This window comes from Leptonychotes weddellii, chromosome 6 (genome assembly GCF_054177405.1).
Source record: "Leptonychotes weddellii isolate Sample4059 chromosome 6, ASM5417740v2, whole genome shotgun sequence".
NCBI lineage: Eukaryota > Metazoa > Chordata > Mammalia > Carnivora > Phocidae > Leptonychotes > Leptonychotes weddellii.
In genome coordinates this window covers 46,806,653-46,826,796 of record NC_138374.1, presented here as the reverse complement: position 1 = coordinate 46,826,796, position 20,144 = coordinate 46,806,653, and the positions used below count along the sequence as shown (strand labels likewise).

Sequence of the window (20,144 nt, the reverse complement as noted above, 5' to 3'; positions counted from 1 at the left end):
CATTCCTTATTTTATAAATACAATCAATCTGGTTAGTGTTAAGAGGGAAGAGGAAGACTCATCTGTCCCTTTAGAGGTGACTGTGTATCTTGCCTGGATTCTTTAATGCTGATTTCATGGTTTAACTCTCGGTGGGCCGTTTCCCTCATTTTCAGGCTCCAGGGAAAGCTTTATTGAAATATCCAAATTCTAAGCGGATTTTTATTTAGCAGGCCTGGGGTGGGTGCCCTGGGGTCTGCATTTTGATATGCAAAGGTGATTTTGATGCAAGAGGTCTCTCTCTCTTTTTTTTTTTAAAGATTTTATTTATTTATTTGACAGAGAGACACAGTGCGAGAGAGGGAACACAAGCAGGGGGAGAGGGAGAAGCAGGCTTCCCGCTGAGCAGGGAGCCCGATGCAGGGGCTCGATCCCAGAACCCTGGGATTATGACCTGAGCCAAAGGCAGACGCTTAACGACTGAGCCACCCAGGTGCCCCAAGAGGTCTCTTTTTAAACCCTTAGGTAGTGCTTAAACACCCTTCCAGGTGTCCGGCAACTGGGGAATGAACCCACTTTTTCCTAGCTGATGATTTAGCTTCACTCTGCCTCCAGTTCCTCTTTGGAGAACCTCCCTGAAGGTTCTTCCACTAATGATGAGGCCCAGCCTGGGCCTGGCTTGTGGCAAGACTCCCCCCGTAAAAGGCAGATGCTCATGAACCCGAAGGTCTCAAGCTCTGGGGTGAGTTGGCCCTGTTTCCCTCCTAGACTTCTCTCCTACCATGCTCCCCATCTTGGACAAGTCACTGAACCCCACAGAGTCTAGATTTCATCATCTGTACATTGGGATTAATTTCTGCTTTAGAAGGCTATGGTCAGGATTAGAAATGGCATATAAAATGCCCAGGACAGTGCCCAGCATGTGGTGCTGTTCCAGAGTCGACGCAAGCTGAGCACTCATGTTTTTAATTCAGGGTAAGCCGAAACTTGAAGTTCAGAAACTGTTCCTACTGGCGTGCCACAGCCCCCCGGGCAGTGAGGGGCCATCTGCTCTGTCCCCTTCCAGTGCCTCAAACAATCCCGGGCATACAGGCTTTCCGTAAAGCTTTGCTAAACTAATGTTTCTTTCCAGGATAATATGCAATTCTTACATTCCAACAGTACCTCCAAAGAAGCCACAAAACTAGAAAAACATTTTTATTATTTTATTTAACAAGTGCTTACACAGAGCTTATGATATGTCAGGCCCTGTTCTAAGTGCTTAAACGAATTAACTCATGTAAACTTAAACTGATCTAAAGTGCAACTCCATATGGAGTAAATTGAACCCTCCAGGGCGCCTGGGTGGCTCAGTCGGTTAAGTATCTGCCTTTGGCTCAGGTCATGATCCCTGGGTCGAATCCCAGTCGGGCTCCCTGCTCAGCGGGAGTCTGCTTCTCCTTCTCCCTCTGCTCCTCCCCCTACTCGTGCTCTCTCTCTCTCTCTCTCTCTCTCTCTCGCTCACTCAAACAAAACAAAACAAAACAAAACAAAAAGACTGTTTTGAATCCTCCAGTGTGCTGTATTCAGGATGCTGGGATTAAGCACCTGGCAAGAAGGGGATTCACGGCTGATCCTTCCCAAAGCTTCCTACCTCTGATTGCGGTGGTTTAATATAGCGCGAAAGAAGCTTTTGAGTTGAAAATCGTGTATCCTTGAGCAATATTAGTTGCAAATCAGTTTAATATTTTAAAATCTATCCTGCCACTTCCCATGCATTAGGATGGCTGCTACAAAAACAAACAAGCAAACAACCTAAGAAGTGTGTGAGGATTTGGAGAAATCGGAACCCTTGTGGTTCACTGTTGGTGAGAATGTAAAATAGTGCAGTTGCTATAGAAAACAGCAGCGCAGTTCCTCAAAAAAATTAAAAATAGAATTACCATATGATCCAGCAATTCCACTTCTGGGTATATACCTGAAGACTTGAAAGCAGAGATTCAAAGAAATATTTGCACACCCATGTTCACAGCAGCATTATCACAATAGCCCAAAGGTGGAAGCAACCCAAGAAAATACAGGCTATACATACAACAGAATGTTAATTCAGCCTTAAGAAGGAAAAGAATTCTGACACATGCTACAACATGGATGAACCTAGAGGACCATATGCTTAGTGAAATAAGCTAGGCACAAAAAGACAAATACTGTATAACTCCACTTATCTGAGGTACATATCTACTCAGAGAGAGAGAAAGCAGAATGGTGGTTGCTAGGGGCAGGGAGGAGGACTGCAATAGGCAGTTATTATTTAATAGGTAAGGAGTTTCAGTCTTGCGAGAATGAATGTAATTAATGCCTAAATGTATGTTTAAAAATGGTTAGGGTGGTAAGTTTTATGTTATGTGTATTTTACCACAACGATAATAATAATTTTTTAAAGGAGAAAAACAAACACAACTACTTATGTGATGGTGGAAAAATGGATGGTAGGCTACAGAAGACCAGTGACTTGTCCATTCTATTCATCTTAGTGTGCGCTCAAACAATGTCTGGGTTTGTAGGTACTTAAAGACACTAGATGAATAAATGAATATTTCAACACACACCCACACACACCCTTCTGGCTAACTCCTATAGCCAAATAGGGAACCCTACAAGAAGTGGAAAATGGAGTTGGTTGGAATAGAGAGGAAAAAGTGGAGTACAGGTAGAGGTGAGTTGTTCAAGCTCTGCTTAACCCAGGCAAGAGCCAACTGAAAGGCAGCTAGAGAGGCTGGGGCAGGTTCCTGGGTGGGCAGTGTGGGTAAAGCAGACGGAGTGTGGCACTCAAAAAACCGACGGGTTCCTGAGTCTGTCCATGGCCCCACCAGCCTACCAAGTTCTCTGAAGTAGGACTGTGATGTTAGCTGGGAGTCCTCTTACACCTCCCCACCCTCCAACAGTCATCATGACATTTTTTTTTTTTTAAGGTTTTTTGCCTTGTTTTGTTTTTTCGGTAATCTCTACACCCAACACAGGGCTCCAACCCACAACCCCGAGATCAACAGCCGCATGCTCTTCCGACTGAGCCAGCCGGGGTGCCCTGATTTTTCTGTGGGACTTAAATCCTACCTCTAACTTATCCTTGTTTTCTACCTTTTTGCTGCTGGCCTGTGGCAAAGTGATTTCTAGTCAGCCTCCTCACCGCTAATCCTTCTCTTCAACTCGATTTATACAAAGTATAAAAATATAAAATATAATTTTATTTAACATAAAATATACATTTTTTCTAAAAATCAGTTTTCATACTTTTAAATAATGCACCTCATTCTCTACCCACTAAAATCTAAACTTAGATGTTGGGCGCCTGGGTGGCTCAGTTGGTTAAGCGACTGCCTTCGGATCAGGTCATGATCCTGGAGTCCCGGGATCAAATCCCACATCAGGCTCCCTGCTGAGCAGGGAGTCTGCTTCTCCCTCTGACCCTCCCCCCCTCATGTGCTCTCTCTCATTCTCTCTCTCAAATAAATAAATAAAATCTTTTAAAAAAAATAAATAAACTTAGATGTTTAAGGAACTGTGTAGAACTCCACCATTCCGTGATTGACATACAGGCGGTGTTTGCTGTTGCCCTGGCCATTGAGGTTTTCTCGTGGGTTGTTTTGTTGTTGTTTTACTTTTTATTATGAAATATTCTAACATGCACGAATTTAGAGAATAGAAGGAATCTCTACGTACCCCTTCCATAGCTTCAGCAGTTGTCAACACGTGGTCAGTGTTGGTGCCATCTGGACCCCCACCAATTTCCTGGTCCCACACACTACCAGTTTTTTTGACTAGTGGGCTTTTTTTTAATCTTTGTGGGCTTCTGTCTGATTTTCAAATAATATTTCTTTTTTTGTGTGCATTTTTAAGCAGTCTCTACCCCCATCATGGGGCTCGAACTCACGACCCCAAGATCAAGAGTTGCATACCCCACACACTAAGCCAGACAGGTGCCCCTCAAATATTTCTTATAAAAATTTTAAACATCACAAATGTACAGAACAGGGGCACCTGGGTGGCTCAGTTGGTTAAGCGTCTGCCTTCAGCTCAGGTCATGATGGAGTCCATGTCAGTCTCACCGCTCAGCACGGAGTCTGCTTCTCCCTCTGCTCCTCCCCCTGCTCATGCTCTCTCTTTCTCAAATAAATAAAATCTTAAAAAAAAAAAAAAACCGGGGCGCCTGGGTGGCTCAGTCGTTAAGCGTCTGCCTTCGGCTCAGGTCATGATCCCGGGGTCCTGGGATCGAGCCCCGCATCGGGCTCCCTGCTCAGCAGGAGGCCTGCTTCTCCCTCTCCCACTCCCCCTGCTTGTGTTCCCTCTCTCGCTGTATCTCTCACTGTCAAATAAATAAAATCTTTAAAAAAAAAAAAAACCACAAATGTACAGAACAGAGAATGTGAAACCCTCCTATAATCCCACATTTCTGAGCTAATCATTGTTTGTAGTTTAATGTAGGTTTTCCAGATTTTTAGCTGTGCATATATTAAAATTAAGCTAATTAATATTTTTACAATATTAATAACCATATTTAATCTGTTTTGCAAATTGCTTTTTCCATTTAACAATATATCTTGGACATGCAGATCTACCTTGTTCTTTTTAAGCTAATTGACAGCCAATTGTATCTTCCTATCAGGACTTATTGGTGGACAGTTGAGTGACCAGTTTCCATGTTTTCCTTACTACAAAAAAGTTACAGCAAACACGCTTTTACATATTTCTTTCTGTGTTTATGTGAGTATTTCTATAGGAAAGATTCCCAGGGTGGACTAGTTTGATCCACAGGTAGAGACACCTTAAATTTAAGCAGATGCCATGAAATATATGAAAGTCCATAAAAGTATTTTTGGCCACATTCCTGGATATAATTAATCTATCTGATCTTTGCCAGTCTGATCAATTTAAACGGATATTGCATTATAGTTTACCTTTGTGTAATTCTCTGTGAATTTGAGCCTCTTTTCATCAATGAAGCAAACATCTGAACTCCAAGGAGGAGAGAAGTGGAACAATGGTGAGGGAGAGGCTGAGCTGGGAGAGGTGGGCAGACTCTAGCCCACCAAGTGCCCAGAGCTTCAGGCTGACGTGACTGTGAACCAGACTGCAAGTTAGAAGGTTCAAACTAAGGATGACTGAGGTCACATTCTCTGCATTCAGGCTTGGTGTCCTTCATTAGAGCCTGAAAGCCTCCAGCCTGTCTCTGCCCGCATTTCTGGGAGGAGCCTTTCTTCAGAGAAACCCAGCTTCTGACCAGCCAACTCCCCACCTCCAGCCACAACCTTCCCTTTTCAAGTGTGGTAGTGCTCAAGTAGGGCTTCAGTCAAAGATGGTGGACTTTGGGCTCATTGGAAGATTGAGATGCTTAAATCATCAGTAGAAGAGATTTTTGTAAGATTGTAATCCCTGAATTCTTCTGTTTCTCAATGTGTCCAGTAATTAATAAAAACCAACACCATTTGCTGCATAGGACCTGAATTGAGAAAATCCAGTGTGCATCCATGAAATTAATTCACTGAGTCTACCAGGGTTTCCCAAAGGCTTCCTGAGTGTTGCCAGGTATTACTGTTGCCAGACACGGGGATGCAAAGGAGAACAAAAGAGACTTGGTCTGGGGGGAACGACTTTTCAATTTCAAAAATAAACTGTCAATATCCAAATATTATAAACAGATGCAAAAAACACCTGATGAAAAGAGAGTGAGCCAGCAAGAGAGACACCCTGATCTGTGTCCAAAACAATAAACACCTGACTGACTTAGTGGAGCATGCGACTCTTGATCATTGGGTGGTGAGTTCAAACCCCATGTTGGGCAAAAAGATTACAAAAACAAACAAAAAAACCCCCCAAATCCAAGACAAACAAACAAAAAAGAACACTAAATGCAAAAAAAATATTTTACCAAGATAGTACAAAAATGTAGAAAATAGTGTATTAGAAAATAAGCTGCAAATGAATATGAACTGTAATGAAAAAACTTGTTTCAAAATATGACTCACTTGATAATTTGGTTATACTATACAAAGAAGCATGAGCAGTTGAAGGTATTTTTTACCAAAAATGCATAATCTGAATCGAATCACGAGAAAAACATCAGAAAACCCAAACTAAAGGAAACTCTATGTAATAACTGGCCTGTGATCTTTAAAAATATCAAGGTCATAAAGACCAGGTTGAGGAATTCTTCCAGATTAAAGGAAATTAAGAAGACAAAACAACTAAATGGAGCCAGGATTGGATCCTGGTCTGGAAACAAAAAAGCTATTAAGGGCTTTATTGGGACAATTAGTGAAATTTGAATATGAACTGCAGATTAGATAGCAGTAATTTAACAATGTTAAATTTTCTGAATTTGATAATTGTACTGTAATTATTTAAAAGGCTGTCCTTAATGTTAGCAGCAAAGATAGAAATATTTAGGGGTAGAAGTCTAAATTTGCCTTCATAGTTCGTTAAAAAGATACCAATAGTATATGTTGTATAGAGAGAGGTAAAGCAAATGTAGCAAAAATAATTGGTGAATCTAGGTGAGGAGTGTATGGGAGTTCATTGAATTGTTTTTGCAAATTTCCTGTAAATTTGTTGACATTTTTCAAAATAAAAAAATTTGAAATAAAAAAGCCTTTACTATATGCAAAAATATAAAAATATCTCCACTCTCTCTGGTCTGGTTGGAGTCATAGTTTCGAGTGGCTCCCTTATGCTTTCTGGGGAGAGGGGGCTAAGCCATGTGAGTAGAGTATTGGACGCCTGAACACAGCCCTCCTCGTGTCACAACGATGTCCCTTGCTCATGAAATGTGGCTCTTCGAAAACCGAGACTGATGGCGAAGCTCCAAAATGCAGTCAGCTTCAAGGACAAGGTTTAATTTCATACCTCTGGCCAATTTTGCCCTTGATCAGCAATAATACATGAGACCCCTGGCAGCGTTGGCTCGCCTGGCCCACCTCTGCTCAAGGCTGTAAATAGTTCTAATCTCTCTTCCTCTGCCTTTTTTTAAATTTGAATTTTCTTGGTTTTTCCCGGTGAGGCCAGGAATGCTCCAAAATCTCCATAGATTAGAGTTAATCATTTGCATGACACAATCTGAGCCACCCTGCTCTCTGCTGTTAGAAAGGGACTTTCCTTTTCCTCCCAGGCCCCTGAGAAGACGAGTTGAGGGTCTTCCAAAGCGGACCCAGGCCCTGCGGATGGGGGCTTGCCCATCAGCCCGCTTAGTGGGGACCCAGAGCACAGTGAGTCTGCCCGGGGCTGGGCTGGGGCTGAGCTGGCTGGGAGGCTAGGGGCGGATTTCTCAACTCATGTGCTCTTGGATGTTGGGGCTGCTGACCTCTGAGGCTGGGATATGACTGTGAAAATTTACTATGTCTTTGTCACAGTTTGAATGTGACTCCCTTTTTTGTGGCAAGTGGCAGAAATTGATAGAAATCGAGAATGTTTTTTCCTGTGTAAATTTACCTACAAGAGCACAGGTTCTTGGCACTCATTCTCAAGGTGGGACTATAGTCACTGAACAAGAATCTGGTGGGTGCCCACTGGGGCTTCACGGAGTGAACTAGATGAAAGTCATGGTCCCTGCCCTGAAGGAGCTCAGAGAGAGAAGAGTTGGTGGGTGCGGACAATAGAGTATGTTACCGCACAGAAAAAGCAACTGTTTAGAACCTAGTCAATGCATTTTTTTTTTTTAAGGTGAATGGCAAAACCACCCAAAACTTAAAAACAAATGATAAACTGGAGGAAAAATACATTTGCATATGTGTCAGCCAGAGGGCTAAAACAATGCAAAAAAAAAAAAAAGACCCACTACTCAATAGAAACTGCGGCCAAAGGTACTTGAGCCTACAATTCAGTGAAAAGGAAATACGAATGGCTCTTAAACATATGTAAAGGTGCTCAACCTCACTCATAATAAGAGAAATGCAAATTGAAATTTCAATGGGCTACCACTTTCACCTTGGCCAAGAATAAAAGGTTGATAATTTTATTGTAGAGAGCTGGGGAAACAGGCTGTCCAGTATCTGTGGGGGGTGTGCATTGGACAACCTCTCTATGGGGCAAGTTGGCCATAGTTTTCGAAACGTAAAATGCACATCCTTTGACCCAACAATTCCAATGCTAGGCTCTCATCCTGCAGACACACTTAGAACTTGCAAAATATACCATTAATTGAAAAAAGCAAGGTATAGAACAGTGCATGTCATATGCTATCACAGAGTGTACATATAAAACCATACTATAATTTTCTTAACTTTTCCTCTAATGCTGGGTACATGGCTGTGGTTTCCATGTTTTTATAAGTAATGCTAGATTGACTGTGTGTGTGTGTGTGTGTGCGCGCGCGCAAACCTTTTGTGTATGAATCGCTCTCCACATCTCATCGTATTTCCTTGGGACAGTCCAGATTACTGGGCCAAAGAGAATTTATAACAACCATTGCGGCAAGCATCACTGTTAAGCAGCCTATATTTTTTCTCTTCCTACAACAGCCCTGTGAGGTAGGGAGGAGCAGCCCCACTTTCCTCCTATTTGAGGAAAGGGATTTAAAAGAGGCAAGGTCACTTGTCCCGGGGTCCACAGCTGCAAGGGTGGGTGGTCAGGACTCATACCTGCTTGGCTCCCAAGCCCCTGACTTAGAGCCCACTCATCTGAGTGGAGCATTTGCAAGGCTGTCAATAAACTTTGTCAGATGACTTTCCAGAAGTCTCATACCAGGTTAGACTCCCAACTGAGTGCTAAATTTGTCACACGCAGGCCGGTGTTTAGGATTCCATATTTTCATTTTGCTCTTTTGGAAGGGAAAAAAAATACTGTCTCACAGGTCTTCAGTAAGTAGTGAATCTGAACATTTTTCATACATTTATTAGCTGTTTGTACTTTTTCGTCAAGTGTTCACGGTGGACCATGTACTTTTAAAATATATTAAACTTTCTTAAAAATGTGACCTGTCGATTCTTACCTAGTCTCAGCTGAGACACCGGCTCACAGGGGCAAAAGCAGCAGCCGAGGCAACCAGTTGGAGTGTTGTGGCTCAGGGCCTTGCCCGAAGCTGGAGAGCCAGGTCTAGGAGGCCTGGGGCAAACCCCTCTGGGAGAAATCGGGCACATGCAGATTGAGGCAGGTGGCAGCAAGGACTTGGGTGTGGTGCTTAAAGAAAACCAACACTGGGATGTACCATCTGTGCATGGCTTTCTGCTAGAGCAACAAATGATGATGATGGTCTGGGGCCATCATCACTGGAACGGCCCTTCTGTTTGTTGATGTCGGGCTGGTGATGGCCTCGGGACTCGGGAGGCTGGAGTGCCCGGAGGCAGGCGCACATTTTCAGCGCATGGTACAGCTCGTCCAGGAGCAAGCCTGTCCGTTTCCAGAACCTTCTGCCTACTTTCCCCAGCCACTGGGCTGGGCGAGGGCTCCCGGACTGCGGAGGGCGCAGTGGCTACGCCAGGCCCAGACTCGGGCCCTGGCTCCCTCTTCCCGGCTAGAAGGGGGCAGGCGCACGGCCTGGCGAGGCCGGGGAGGTGGTGGCCCCGGAGGCGCGGGGTTCCGGGAGGCAGGCCGACGGGGAAGGGAGGCCGAGTAACCAGGAGCGGGGAGGGCGAGCAGGAGGCCTCTATCAAAGCCCGCTTCTCACTGCGAGTTTTGTGCGCCTGACAGCGGCCCTTGAGCAAGGGGAATTCTTTCGGAAAGGGTCTCATTCACACGCTGCCAAGACATCCGCGATCTGTTCCTGAATTCACACAAAAATTAAAAGCAAAACAACAGCCCGGCTAATTTAGCAACTTGGCGAGATGCAGCTGGTGCTCTTTCGCGCGCGGACACGGCCCGGCCTTCCGGCCCCCGCCCCCGGCCCGGGCGCGTGTCGCCGGGGTGACTCCGTACCCTGCGGCTCCAGGCCGGACTGTGACAGCTGAGTAACTTAGCGGGCACCGTGCGATGCGGAATGACAGGGGCGCAGAGCATCGCCCGGCGGCGGCGGCGGGGGAGGACCCGGCGGGCACCGGCCCTGCGCTGAGAAGGCCCTGCTCCCGCCGGCCGCCTGGGGGAAGCGGTAATGTCTTCGCCCCTTCGTCTCTCTCCCTGTAAAAGGATTCTTGGAGCAATGAAGTGAGAGGCTTTTGCAAGCCCCGAAGTGGTTATTACAAGCGTCCTTAACAGCCTGGAAATGGTTGGGCCTCAGGCTTCTTCAAGGCCTGGCCTGGGACGGTTCTTTCCTCCGTAGCTGCCCTGGCACCTTCTCTTTCTCTTTTCCGACACGTGCCGCGACGCCTTCCTTCCGTCCCAAACACCGCGTTGCCCTCCCTGGCGGCCCTCCTCCGTTCGTTCCGATCATCGGTGGCGCCCGTCTCCTGTTTGGCCAGGGGCCTCGGGCCTGCGTGCCTGGGTGAGGGCGTCGGTTCTCAGGGCTGCTCCTGGCCCACGGGCGCCGCCCGGGCAGTACGGGAGGGCGGGTTGCTCAGTGCCTCTCACCGCTCGCGATCAGCCCCACACACCCCGCAGCAGCGGCCCCAGAGGGTAATGTTGAGCCAGGTGGGAATTCTGACCTCTTTCCAGCTGCTCAACACCTCGGGGCCACAGTTTCCTTGTCTGTAAAATGGGAGATAATAGCAGTATTTAAAAAGAAACGTGATGATCAAATGAGCCTATTCGCGGAAATGACTTAGCACTGTAAGTACTACCTAAGTGCTATTATTAACAATATAGTTACACCGAGCACCCTAAAGCTATGTTCCGCAAACATGCTCTCTCAGTCCACTTCAGCATCCCGAGTTCCCACACTGTTTTTTATCTTTAGAGGTTTTGTGTGGAGCCACAGAATTATACAACCCAAGGACCAACAGGCGTCCCCCTACTCCTTTAATTAGCAGGAATAGAATGTGCTTCTCCTAGCCATGTTGCACATCAGCTCCTGGGTCGTTCATTTCTTGGAGCTCCAGGACTAGGCTGAGGAGATGCAAGGAGGCTACAGAATGGACTGGGACAGAATTTATCTCTCAGAAGCAGCCCCTGTCATCCCAAGGAATGTCCATATTTCAAAAAAGCTCAACTTATACAGTGGTGAGAAAGTTAATTATTTGGAAGCCAACGTAGTCACACTGAAGCGCTAAGATTATTCTGACTTGCTTTTCTCCCCTGTTGGGGCAAAACGGTAGATTCTTGCCTGAGAATGGACACTCCTGCTTCAGGCTTTCCCAGCTTTTATTCACATGGAGAAGCAAATCCACTTTTTAATTCTTTCCATCTCATCAGTAGTTTTGCTGAAGTACTATGGGGAAGTTCCAACATAACTTGATAGAGCTGACGTATCCATCACAACTCTGGGCAGTGGGCTGTCAAGTGGGGTACTTGGAGGAAAGGATAATTGTGGGAAGGGAAGTGCTCTTACCTCAGTGACAGCCACTGAGATTTAAGAAAGGTATTTGTAAAGTATTGTATTTTAGGGAATATATTAATTTAGCTTATGCAACACTATTGCCTACTGTAGTAGACAAACTTCAGCATCTCTTTGGACTCACACAACCATGTTTATTTCTCCTATTACATGTCAAAGCAAGTGGTGGGGTGTGTGTAGGAGAAGGTTAGGAAGAATCTGCTCCATTCAATCACTTAAGGGTCCAGGCTAATTGTGGCTCTGCCAACTTGTAGCTCCTCCTCTGGGACACATGGCTTGTGAGAAAGAGAGGAATGGAGAATGACCACCCTGGTTCCTTAACTCTCTTGACCCAGAAGTCATGCATGCCACTTCTGCTCATTAGCCATTGGCTGAAACTAGCCACAGGGTTCTAACCTAATTGGAAGGAAGGCTAGGAAATGTAGGGGAGCACAGGGAATATTTGGTGAACATTAATCTCTCTGCCAGAGATTGAGATACTACAAACAACAAATAAACTGAACTTATGAGTTGTTATTTCAGGTTATCTGTTACGATTCAGGAAACAAAATCAGGAGCCATTATAGACTGTTTACTGAAGGTTATCACTCAATGTGTGGCGTTACAGTTGAAAGAAAACAGAAGATCTCCGTCTCAGCTATTAGATAATGTATGTCATCAGCCACTGAAGAGCCACATGGAGTGGATTAATAGGCCACAAACTCTAGAGGGGGCAGTTAAAACCTTTGTGGGAATGGAGAGGAGCTCCATAAAGTATGGAACTCTTGGTCTTAGTCAGATGGGACTGGCTCCAGTCTATGTATATACATACATAGCAAAAAAAAAAAAAAATAGGAAATGTAGTATATAATAAATAAAACACACCCATTGGTCAAATGCTAAAATGTTAAATGTTTAAAGATACTCCTCAACAAACGTACATAAAAAGTGGTTTTTGATTTGGTAATAGGAAGTACTGTTTTACAGTGGTTAGGAAATGTATCTATCCAAACTTCATATATTTCCTGAATGCTTATGATGTGTAAAACACTGCATAAGAAATCTTTAAGCTTATGAGGTTTACAGTCTAATTTATGAATTTTAGAACAGATTCCTTACCTCTATTTTAATTTTACTCAATATCATTTATTATTACCATGTGCAAGGAAAATTGGAGAATATAAACCAACCCCAGGTCCAACCCTGAAGGAATTTCTGGCGAGGTGATTATGATCAAGCTCAACCGTGTTCTCCCACAAGCAGTTTGTTGCTAATACCAGGAAAGGCAGCAGGCTGGTCAAATGGTTCACCAGGCTGATCCCCTTGGCCTTGTTTGGGATGTTTTAGGTTTGCTAACTTGAATGATGGGAGGTTGAGTGCATTGAACACCTAATAGCTGGAAAGACTATGTCATGATCTCTGTCTGTAATGCCATTGAAAAATTGGTATTTTTCCAGACATGGAATAATAAGAACCCTCTGATAGGCTCAACATTCTAGTAAGTTCTTGTAAGTTACTTTTTACTTCTCTAGTTTCCTTAGCTGAAAATTTTATCTCAACCTGCACTAATAATCAAATCTTGACTGAGGTAAAAACTTAGAAGAAAATGTCTCAAAATAATTATCTTTCAGTGTAAGGACCTACAACTAATGTTTCTCCTTATTTTCCTTCTCCTGCGTTATTATCCATGCTTTCTATGACAAGTATGTATAAAAAGTTTACAATTAAAAATGCAGTAGGAAAAAAAGTTATTCAGAAGTTTCATTCTTTCATCAATTCTTTAAGCACTTTACTTACAAGAAAAATGACCTTTTAGGAATCACAGGGTAAATTAATAATAAATTAATAAGGGCAGAGATTTGTACTTTACTATTTAAGTTGTAGGATTTGGAGCCTTGGTTAAGACCATTTTACATATATGATGTAAAATAACCCCCTTGATTTAATCTCTTCATTGTCATAAATGTTTCTTGAGCATCTACGATGAACCAGGCATTGTGTTAAGCTCTGAGGATACGCTGCCCACATGGGGCATGCTATCCCAGAAAACCCAAGTTTTAAGACAATACTACTCGGTGATTTGCCAAGAACACACATTAGTTGGTGGCAGAGATGGGTAAAAATCTGGTGTCCTACTTTTAACTTGATGCTCTCTTCCATATTCTCTTGCAACTGGCCCTCTGAGCTGTGTATTTTCTTCCTGTATTGAAGATAGGATAAGGGAAAACCATCTTTGATTAGTTGAGCACATTGCATAAGGCATATTGGAGAAAATTGTTAGTGGTTAGATTCTCAACATGATGTATAGTTTCTTAACCCCTGGAAAAGTATAGCTTAGTGACTTCTAAATGTACTCAGGTCAGCTAGCCAGACTTGAGATACGATTTCACTGTCTGCATTGAAACGGGGGAAAAAAGAGGAAGAAAAATTCTACATGTTGATGTAAAGTTGCCTACTTTCATTTCATGGAGGTGGGGGGCTATCCTTTATTCAGAGAGTATGTTTTTCTTATTATTTTGGGAGCTAAAATGCCCTTTCTTCTATGAGATGATGCAGATAGTAGATGGCAGTTAGTTCTTTTTAAAAAATGCCCTTATTATCAAAATGAAAAGTTGGTAACTCTGTCAGTTTCCCCCAAATTTCAAGATCCAAACAACTGGGAATCATTAAATTAACCATTGGGGTAGTTCAAATTTTCTTAGGGATAACCTGGTGCTAAAAATTGAATCTTTATTAAGACTCATAATTAGTAAGAGGCCACCACACCTTTGAGTTTCAACAAAAATAAAAAGATCCCTGAGAACTCTGCCCTCTCTAAAATTAGCAACATTTAGCTAATTTTGAGCTTACCATTCTCCTTTCTTCTTCAGTTTCTCACTTAATTTGAGGCATCCTGCTGGTTTATACAAATGTTTTTTTACTCTGATGGCACAGGGTGCTTTAAAAAAAAAAAAACCTGAGGGGCACCTGGCTGGCTTGGCTCAGTAGAGCATGTGACTCTTGATCTCCAACAGGAGTTCAAGAGCCAGGTTGGGTGTGGAGTCTATGTAAAACAACAACCAACCCCCCCACCAAAACACCCCAAAACAAAAACAACCCTGATGAATGGGCCACACCCCCAGGTATTTTTATTTAAGTGGCCTCGGGTGGGACTTAGGCACTAGGCTGGTTGAAAAATTCCTCAGGTGATTCTAACATGCAGGCAGGCCTGGGACCACAGGTATGTACTCATTGTGTTTCTTTATTAAGCAGTTCTATGTGTCAGGTACTAGGGCATTTATACAGATGATCAAGCTGGTCTATGCAGTAGAAAAGCTAATGCGGCAAACAGAAGGGCAAAATGTGACAAGAGAGTGTGGTAAGCACTTTCATTTATTCTGTAATTCAACAAATAGTAACAGTGCCCTTAACAAGTGCCAGGGCTGGAGTAAAGGTATGCTCAAAGTTCTCTGGGCTACCTGCAAAGACCAGGAAAACTTCATAGAAGAGGCAGCAGCCAAGCAGTGATTTGGAGGACTCCTTCTTCAAGGTCTTCATCAGATAATGTAGGGAGGCAGGGCCGCAGAGGGAACTGTGTGTGCTGTGCACAGAAGAGTGTGTTGGGCTGGGAGAAGCTAGAGATGAGTATTCGGTTGTGTGCAGATGTACATAGCCTTAGAGGTAGATTAATGAAGGAGTGTAGACTTGATCCAGAATGCATTTTAAAGACATTAATGATTTTTAAGTGGGAACACACAAATGGGATGCAGGTACAGAATACTGGTATTTAGGATAATATGGGCTGTTCATACAAAGCCATAGATTAAATTTGCTAGCCTATTAAAAATGGATGATTTGACCCATCAAGGACCCCTCTGTCCTTGACTGATGTAACTAGACCTTGTGACCCTGTGGGGACACCGTTTCTGGTCAATGAAAAGAGAGGATTTCATGTGGCAGTGGGAAGTGGGGTGCAGACCAATGCTTTTTAAATGACTAACTGAAATAAGTAGATTCATCATGCACTGAGGTCTGGACAAATCAGTTCGGGTTCCCTGCTTGCTGCCTCCTTACCTAATTTCCTTCAGAAGGACTTGTTAGTACGTCTGTAGAAGTGATACCTCTTATCAGGCGGTTTGTCTGACTTGCCTCAGAGCAAGTAAACAAACCCAACAGATCAAACCCTCCAGGTTCGCTTCAGCTCCCGAAGTTCCTCTGCATTCTTTTTTATCCTTCCTTAGAACTCAAGGACAAATAGGTCAGACCCCGGAATCATCCCAGTACTAGGGATGAACTTAACCTGGCTAAGACATTCACAGAATAAATATTCCTTCCCAGCTGGGGAAGAAGAGGATTCAGCCTAGCCAGTGGTTCTCAAATTCAGTGATCATAAGCTTCAAGTCAAGTCATGGGCTAAAAATGTGGAGTTGAGAGCCGTACTTGACACCTACTGAATCAGAATCTCTGGGGTAGGCCGAGGAAACTGTGTTTTAGGCACTCATTCCCAGATCATTCTGATGCCAGCAATCTATGGACCTCACTGAGCGGTATGAATGTCCTTGTCAGTAATTGTGGCCAGTAATTCTGCCAGGTGGCTACTGGCAGCTGTTTTGGGGGAGGGAGGACTGGCTAAATGAACCCCTGCATTCATAATCCTCCAGCACAGTTAGCTTGCAAATTTTGCAGGATGCTTGGTTTTCAGTTCAAGTTATTTCTAGGTTACCTTCTTAATTGAGCTGTTTAGCTCAGCAGAGGACGTGAGATACCACAGATAAGAGAAAGGTTTAGGAGTAAGCATTAAGTTTCTCTGGCTGTGTCTCTGTTCTTTCCAGTTCCACTTAACTGAAGAGTGAGGATTTCTTAAAGGACAAGTAACCTCTGAGGGAAATATCAAGGGGAAAGCAACACATTCCCTTTCCTTGCCATGGCCGTTAGAGAGCTATGTTTGTTAAGAAAAGAATATCAAAAAACACATCAAGATGTTGGATAAAGATATTTCTTTCTTCTGTGTTTGCCAGCTCCTGGGGTTACAGGAGCACAAGTTTAGGCAAATAAGGACCATTTCTCTCTAAAGGTGGCTCTTAAGGTGTCTCACTGGAAATCGGTGTGGCTAACTCATTAGCGATAGCAAGTGTTAGATGCTCATAATTAGTTAGATGCTCCCACAATTCATTGGCTGAAGACATCTTAAATGTGGACTTTTTGGCTTTTAATGTCTTTGGTTGCTTCTTTAGCATACCTCAGTTTGAGTGTACAGATTTGGGGTTTTGAAACTTGTTTTTAATTAAGACGTGGTTTATTTTTATTACTTGAGATAAAATGCAATCTGGGGGACTCAAATCTAAGTTACAAAATAAAGTGCATCTGGGCAGACCATAGGGGGGGAAAAATAGAACATAAAGGCTAATGTGTCTGCCAGGATTCTTAAGTTTATTTGTAACTTCTTGGGAGAAGAAAAACCCCAGCACCTGCATTTTTTAAAGAGCCTACCTTATAAATGTCCAACTCTTTGAAATACCTAAATGAACTAGGCTGAATTATGAACTAATGGCTTGTAAAAATTCACCTTGAGCCAGCTACTGAAGATAACTAAATAAGAGATAGAGACTGAGGAAACCCAACCCGCTGTTTGTTTGTTTTATCAGTAATGTAGCTCAAAAGTAGCCAAGCCGGGGGTGGATGGGGGAACTTTCCCTGTGTTTTGTTTCCCTGAGCTGAGCCTGCGAATGCCAAGATTTAATCTAAAGAGGTTTGTGTTTTAAAAACTAACAACCAAGTAATAAAACACCTATAAAAGGGGTTTATAATGGAACCGGTGACAGTTTTGAGTGTAGTATTACAACTCTTCTGCTCCCCTCTCCCTTTTTCTATCCTTTCATCCAACTCTGTGCCCTTTGTCTTAGCTCCTTTCTCACCTTGTTGCCAAGAAGCATGTAAGTAGGGGCAGCTCACACCCCAAAGGAGCAGACATCTTTACAAAGTGAAGTGTGTATTGTGCTCTGCATTTGTTGACAGGGTTGTGCTGCTTGTTTTGTCTGAGATAAGTTGCGCTAACAAAGTACCTACCTAGTTGGCACAGTGGTTTTGAAGGGGGAATTGAAGATGCTGCTGCAGTGCCAGCAGCAGCACGAGGATGTTGGAGGCAACCAGGGCAGGAAGCCGGGGGCCTCTCCCTAGCACTTTGCTTCACCCTGCCAGGGCCCAAGATCTCCCTGATTCCAGGGACAGACTTCAGTCAACAGGTGGTTTTCCACCCAGGCCACCAAGCCTGGAACTTGGTTCTTTTACAAAGCCATAGTTCTCCCCCTCCCAAAGAAATGGCGCCTCAGAAGGGAAACTTCGAACTCCAACTCTGTAGGAGCCATTTCTCGAGCCTACTTTTCCTATTTTCTGAAGTCTCCCCTGCCCGCATCCCATCCATCCTCGGGAAGAGCAAGGGACGCTCTTTTTAGTCTGGAGGGCGCTGGGAGGCATGTGGGCAGCGTCAGAGTGGCCTCGCCTGGGCGGCCAGAGGAGCCCCAGCCTCCCTCATGTGGGCCTCAGGAACTCGGGGGGCCCAGGGGAAGCCTGGAAAACCGAACTTCGCCATCAGCCTTCCTTAGAGCGCTGGCTAGAGGAGAGGGGGAAGGGCCCCCCAGCGGTCTTTCCCCCACTCCCCCCGCCCCCAGCACCTCTGCCACCCGGCTGCACCGCCCAAGAAAGCACTCAGAACGCATTTCTGAGCTCTCCAGCTCATCGCAGGCCGGGAGAGGGCATCTTGAGGGGGCACTTTTCCCCCTCCTGCCCGCGTCTGACATCCCCACTCCCACCCAAGGATGCTGCCGCCGTGCCCTGTCCGCGGTCGCTGAATGTCACTGCTCCCTCTTCCTCCTGATCAGGGTAGACACAGCTCCCGAGGCATCTCCTACCCCCAAACTGCCGCGATCACCCGAGGGTGTAAGGCCCGGGTGGAGGACGAAGTTTGGGGCCCACAGCGGCGGGGGGGGGCGCGTTGGCGAGGACCGCACCTCTCAGTCCCAGCCCTGGCGGGCACACTCCCCGCCCCAAACGGCCCAGGCTTCCCCATCCTCCCGCGGACACCGGCATCCCCGCCCTCCCCCGAGGGCGGCAAGCGGAGCCCCCCAGGGCGGAGGCAGGTACCCCCGGGGCGGGGACTGGGGCGGGCGGGGTCCAGGCTGCGCCCCCGGCCGGGCCGGGCGGGCTAGCTGGCGGCGCGGGGGGAGCGGGGCTGGGCGGCGCTGCCTCGGGCTCTGTGCGCTGCAGCCCGGAGCCGAGGAGGAGGAGGCGGAGGAGGAGAAGGAGGCGGCGGCGGTGGGTCCCGGGCGGGGGGAGCGCGGCGCTGCGGACCCGGGCGGCTGGCAAAGGACGAGGCGGAGGCTGAGGAAGGCAGCGGGGAGACCCGGGCTGCAGCAACAAAGGGCAGCAAGCGATTGGCCGGGCTGCAGGCGAGGTTAGCCGGGGACCGGGGTGGCTGGAGGCAGCGGCGAACGGTGCACGTGCTTGCAGACACGGGCGAGTGTGGAGCCGGGGGGTGCACGCCCGGCGGGTAGGGGGCTTGCTCCCCTTCGGCATGGGATGGCGAGGAGGCTGCAGCGACATCGTTCTGCCTGCACCCGGCCTGGGGCTTGCAGGGTAGGGGGGTGTGGGGGGTAAGGATGCGAGCCAGGGGGCGGGCGAGTAGTCGCCCGGGACGGGATGGGAGAGGGTGGAGGAGGGGGCGGGATGGAACGCTCCGGGCGGCGCGCCCGTCCGCGCGCTCCACCGCGGGAGCTGGCGACTGAGAACCTCGAATTTTAACTTCGCGTGCCCGCCCGCGCGCGCCCGCCCGCGCCCACCCCTAAATCCTGCGGCCGCCGCCAGCGATCAGCTCTCACACAAACTTTAGCTGCGGGCTAGGGGATTTGGGGTTGAGTGGGGGAGGGGAGAGGGAAAAGACCCTCTGATTGGCGTTGTGTGCAGCCAATAAGGCCAAGCGCTTCTCCTGCGAGTAGACCCAATCCATTTCTAGAGGTAGAGGGGGCGGGTAGGTGGAAGTAGAGGTGGCGCGGTGTCTGGGAGAGAGAAAAACGCATGGACCAATAGGTGCCCAGAAGAGGCGGGCTCCGCGGTCTGTTGATTGGTACTGGCAGTGGACCCACCCCCGGGGTGGTTCCAGAGGGGGGAGATGATGGGTCGAGGGGTGTGCCTATGCGGAGGCGAGATGACCGGCAGGAACCTGCCCCAATGGGCTGCAGAGTGGCTAGTGTGTGGGTGACGGACAGACCCGCAGGCCAACGGGTGGCCTTAAGTGTCTGTGGTCTCGTCCAATGGAGCAGCGCCGGGGCGGGGCCGCGGCTCGGGTTTAATGAGACTCCATTGGGCTGTAATCAGTGTCATGTCGGATTCATGTCAACGACAACAACAGGGGGACACAAAATGGCGGCGGCTTAGCTCCTACCCCTGGCGGCGGCGGCAGCGGTGGCGGAGGCGACGGCACCTCCTCCAGGCGGCAGCCGCGGCTTCTTTCTCAGGCAGCGGCAGCGCCCCCGGCAGGCGCGGTGGCGGTGGCGCGCGGCCAGGTCTGTCACCCACCCCGCGCATTCCCAGGGGGAGGAGACTGGGCGGGAGGGGGGCGGAAGGTGGGGGGATCGGGGGCTTGTGACGCCCCTCCCACAGGCCTCTGCGCGAGGGTCACCGCGGGGCCGCTCGGGGTCAGGCTGCCCCTGAGCGTGACGGTAGGGGGCGGGGGAAAAGGGAGGAGGGACAGGCCCCGCCCCTCTGCAGGGCCTCCAGGGCAAGGGGCGGGGCTCGATGGTGGAGGGGGCGGGGCGATACC

At 46.9% G+C, this 20,144-nt stretch overlaps 2 protein-coding genes across 6 annotated transcripts in view; both read left to right on the top strand.

Annotated features, from left to right (window-relative positions):
• Nucleotides 1-18,411: 18,411 nt before the first annotated feature.
• The window catches only part of KAT6B (lysine acetyltransferase 6B), a 180,202-nt gene continuing 178,469 nt past the window's right edge, over nt 18,412-20,144 (top strand). For 3 of the 5 annotated variants that reach the window (XM_081824056.1, XM_081824055.1, XM_081824051.1), the window contains exon 1: nt 19,748-19,887. The gene's annotated coding sequence lies outside the window, so the exon portion shown is untranslated. Of the gene's footprint in view, nt 18,466-18,664; nt 18,780-19,747; nt 19,888-20,144 lie in introns of those variants that run through there. The other 2 variants (XM_081824053.1, XM_081824052.1) reach the window with 2 other exon arrangements.
• VDAC2 (voltage dependent anion channel 2) overlaps nt 19,704-20,144 on the top strand; it is a 328,221-nt gene continuing 327,780 nt past the window's right edge. Inside the window, exon 1 of the mRNA XM_081824057.1 lies at nt 19,704-19,887. Within this exon, the coding sequence (XP_081680183.1) occupies nt 19,704-19,887 (184 nt within the window). The remainder of the gene's footprint in view (nt 19,888-20,144) is intronic.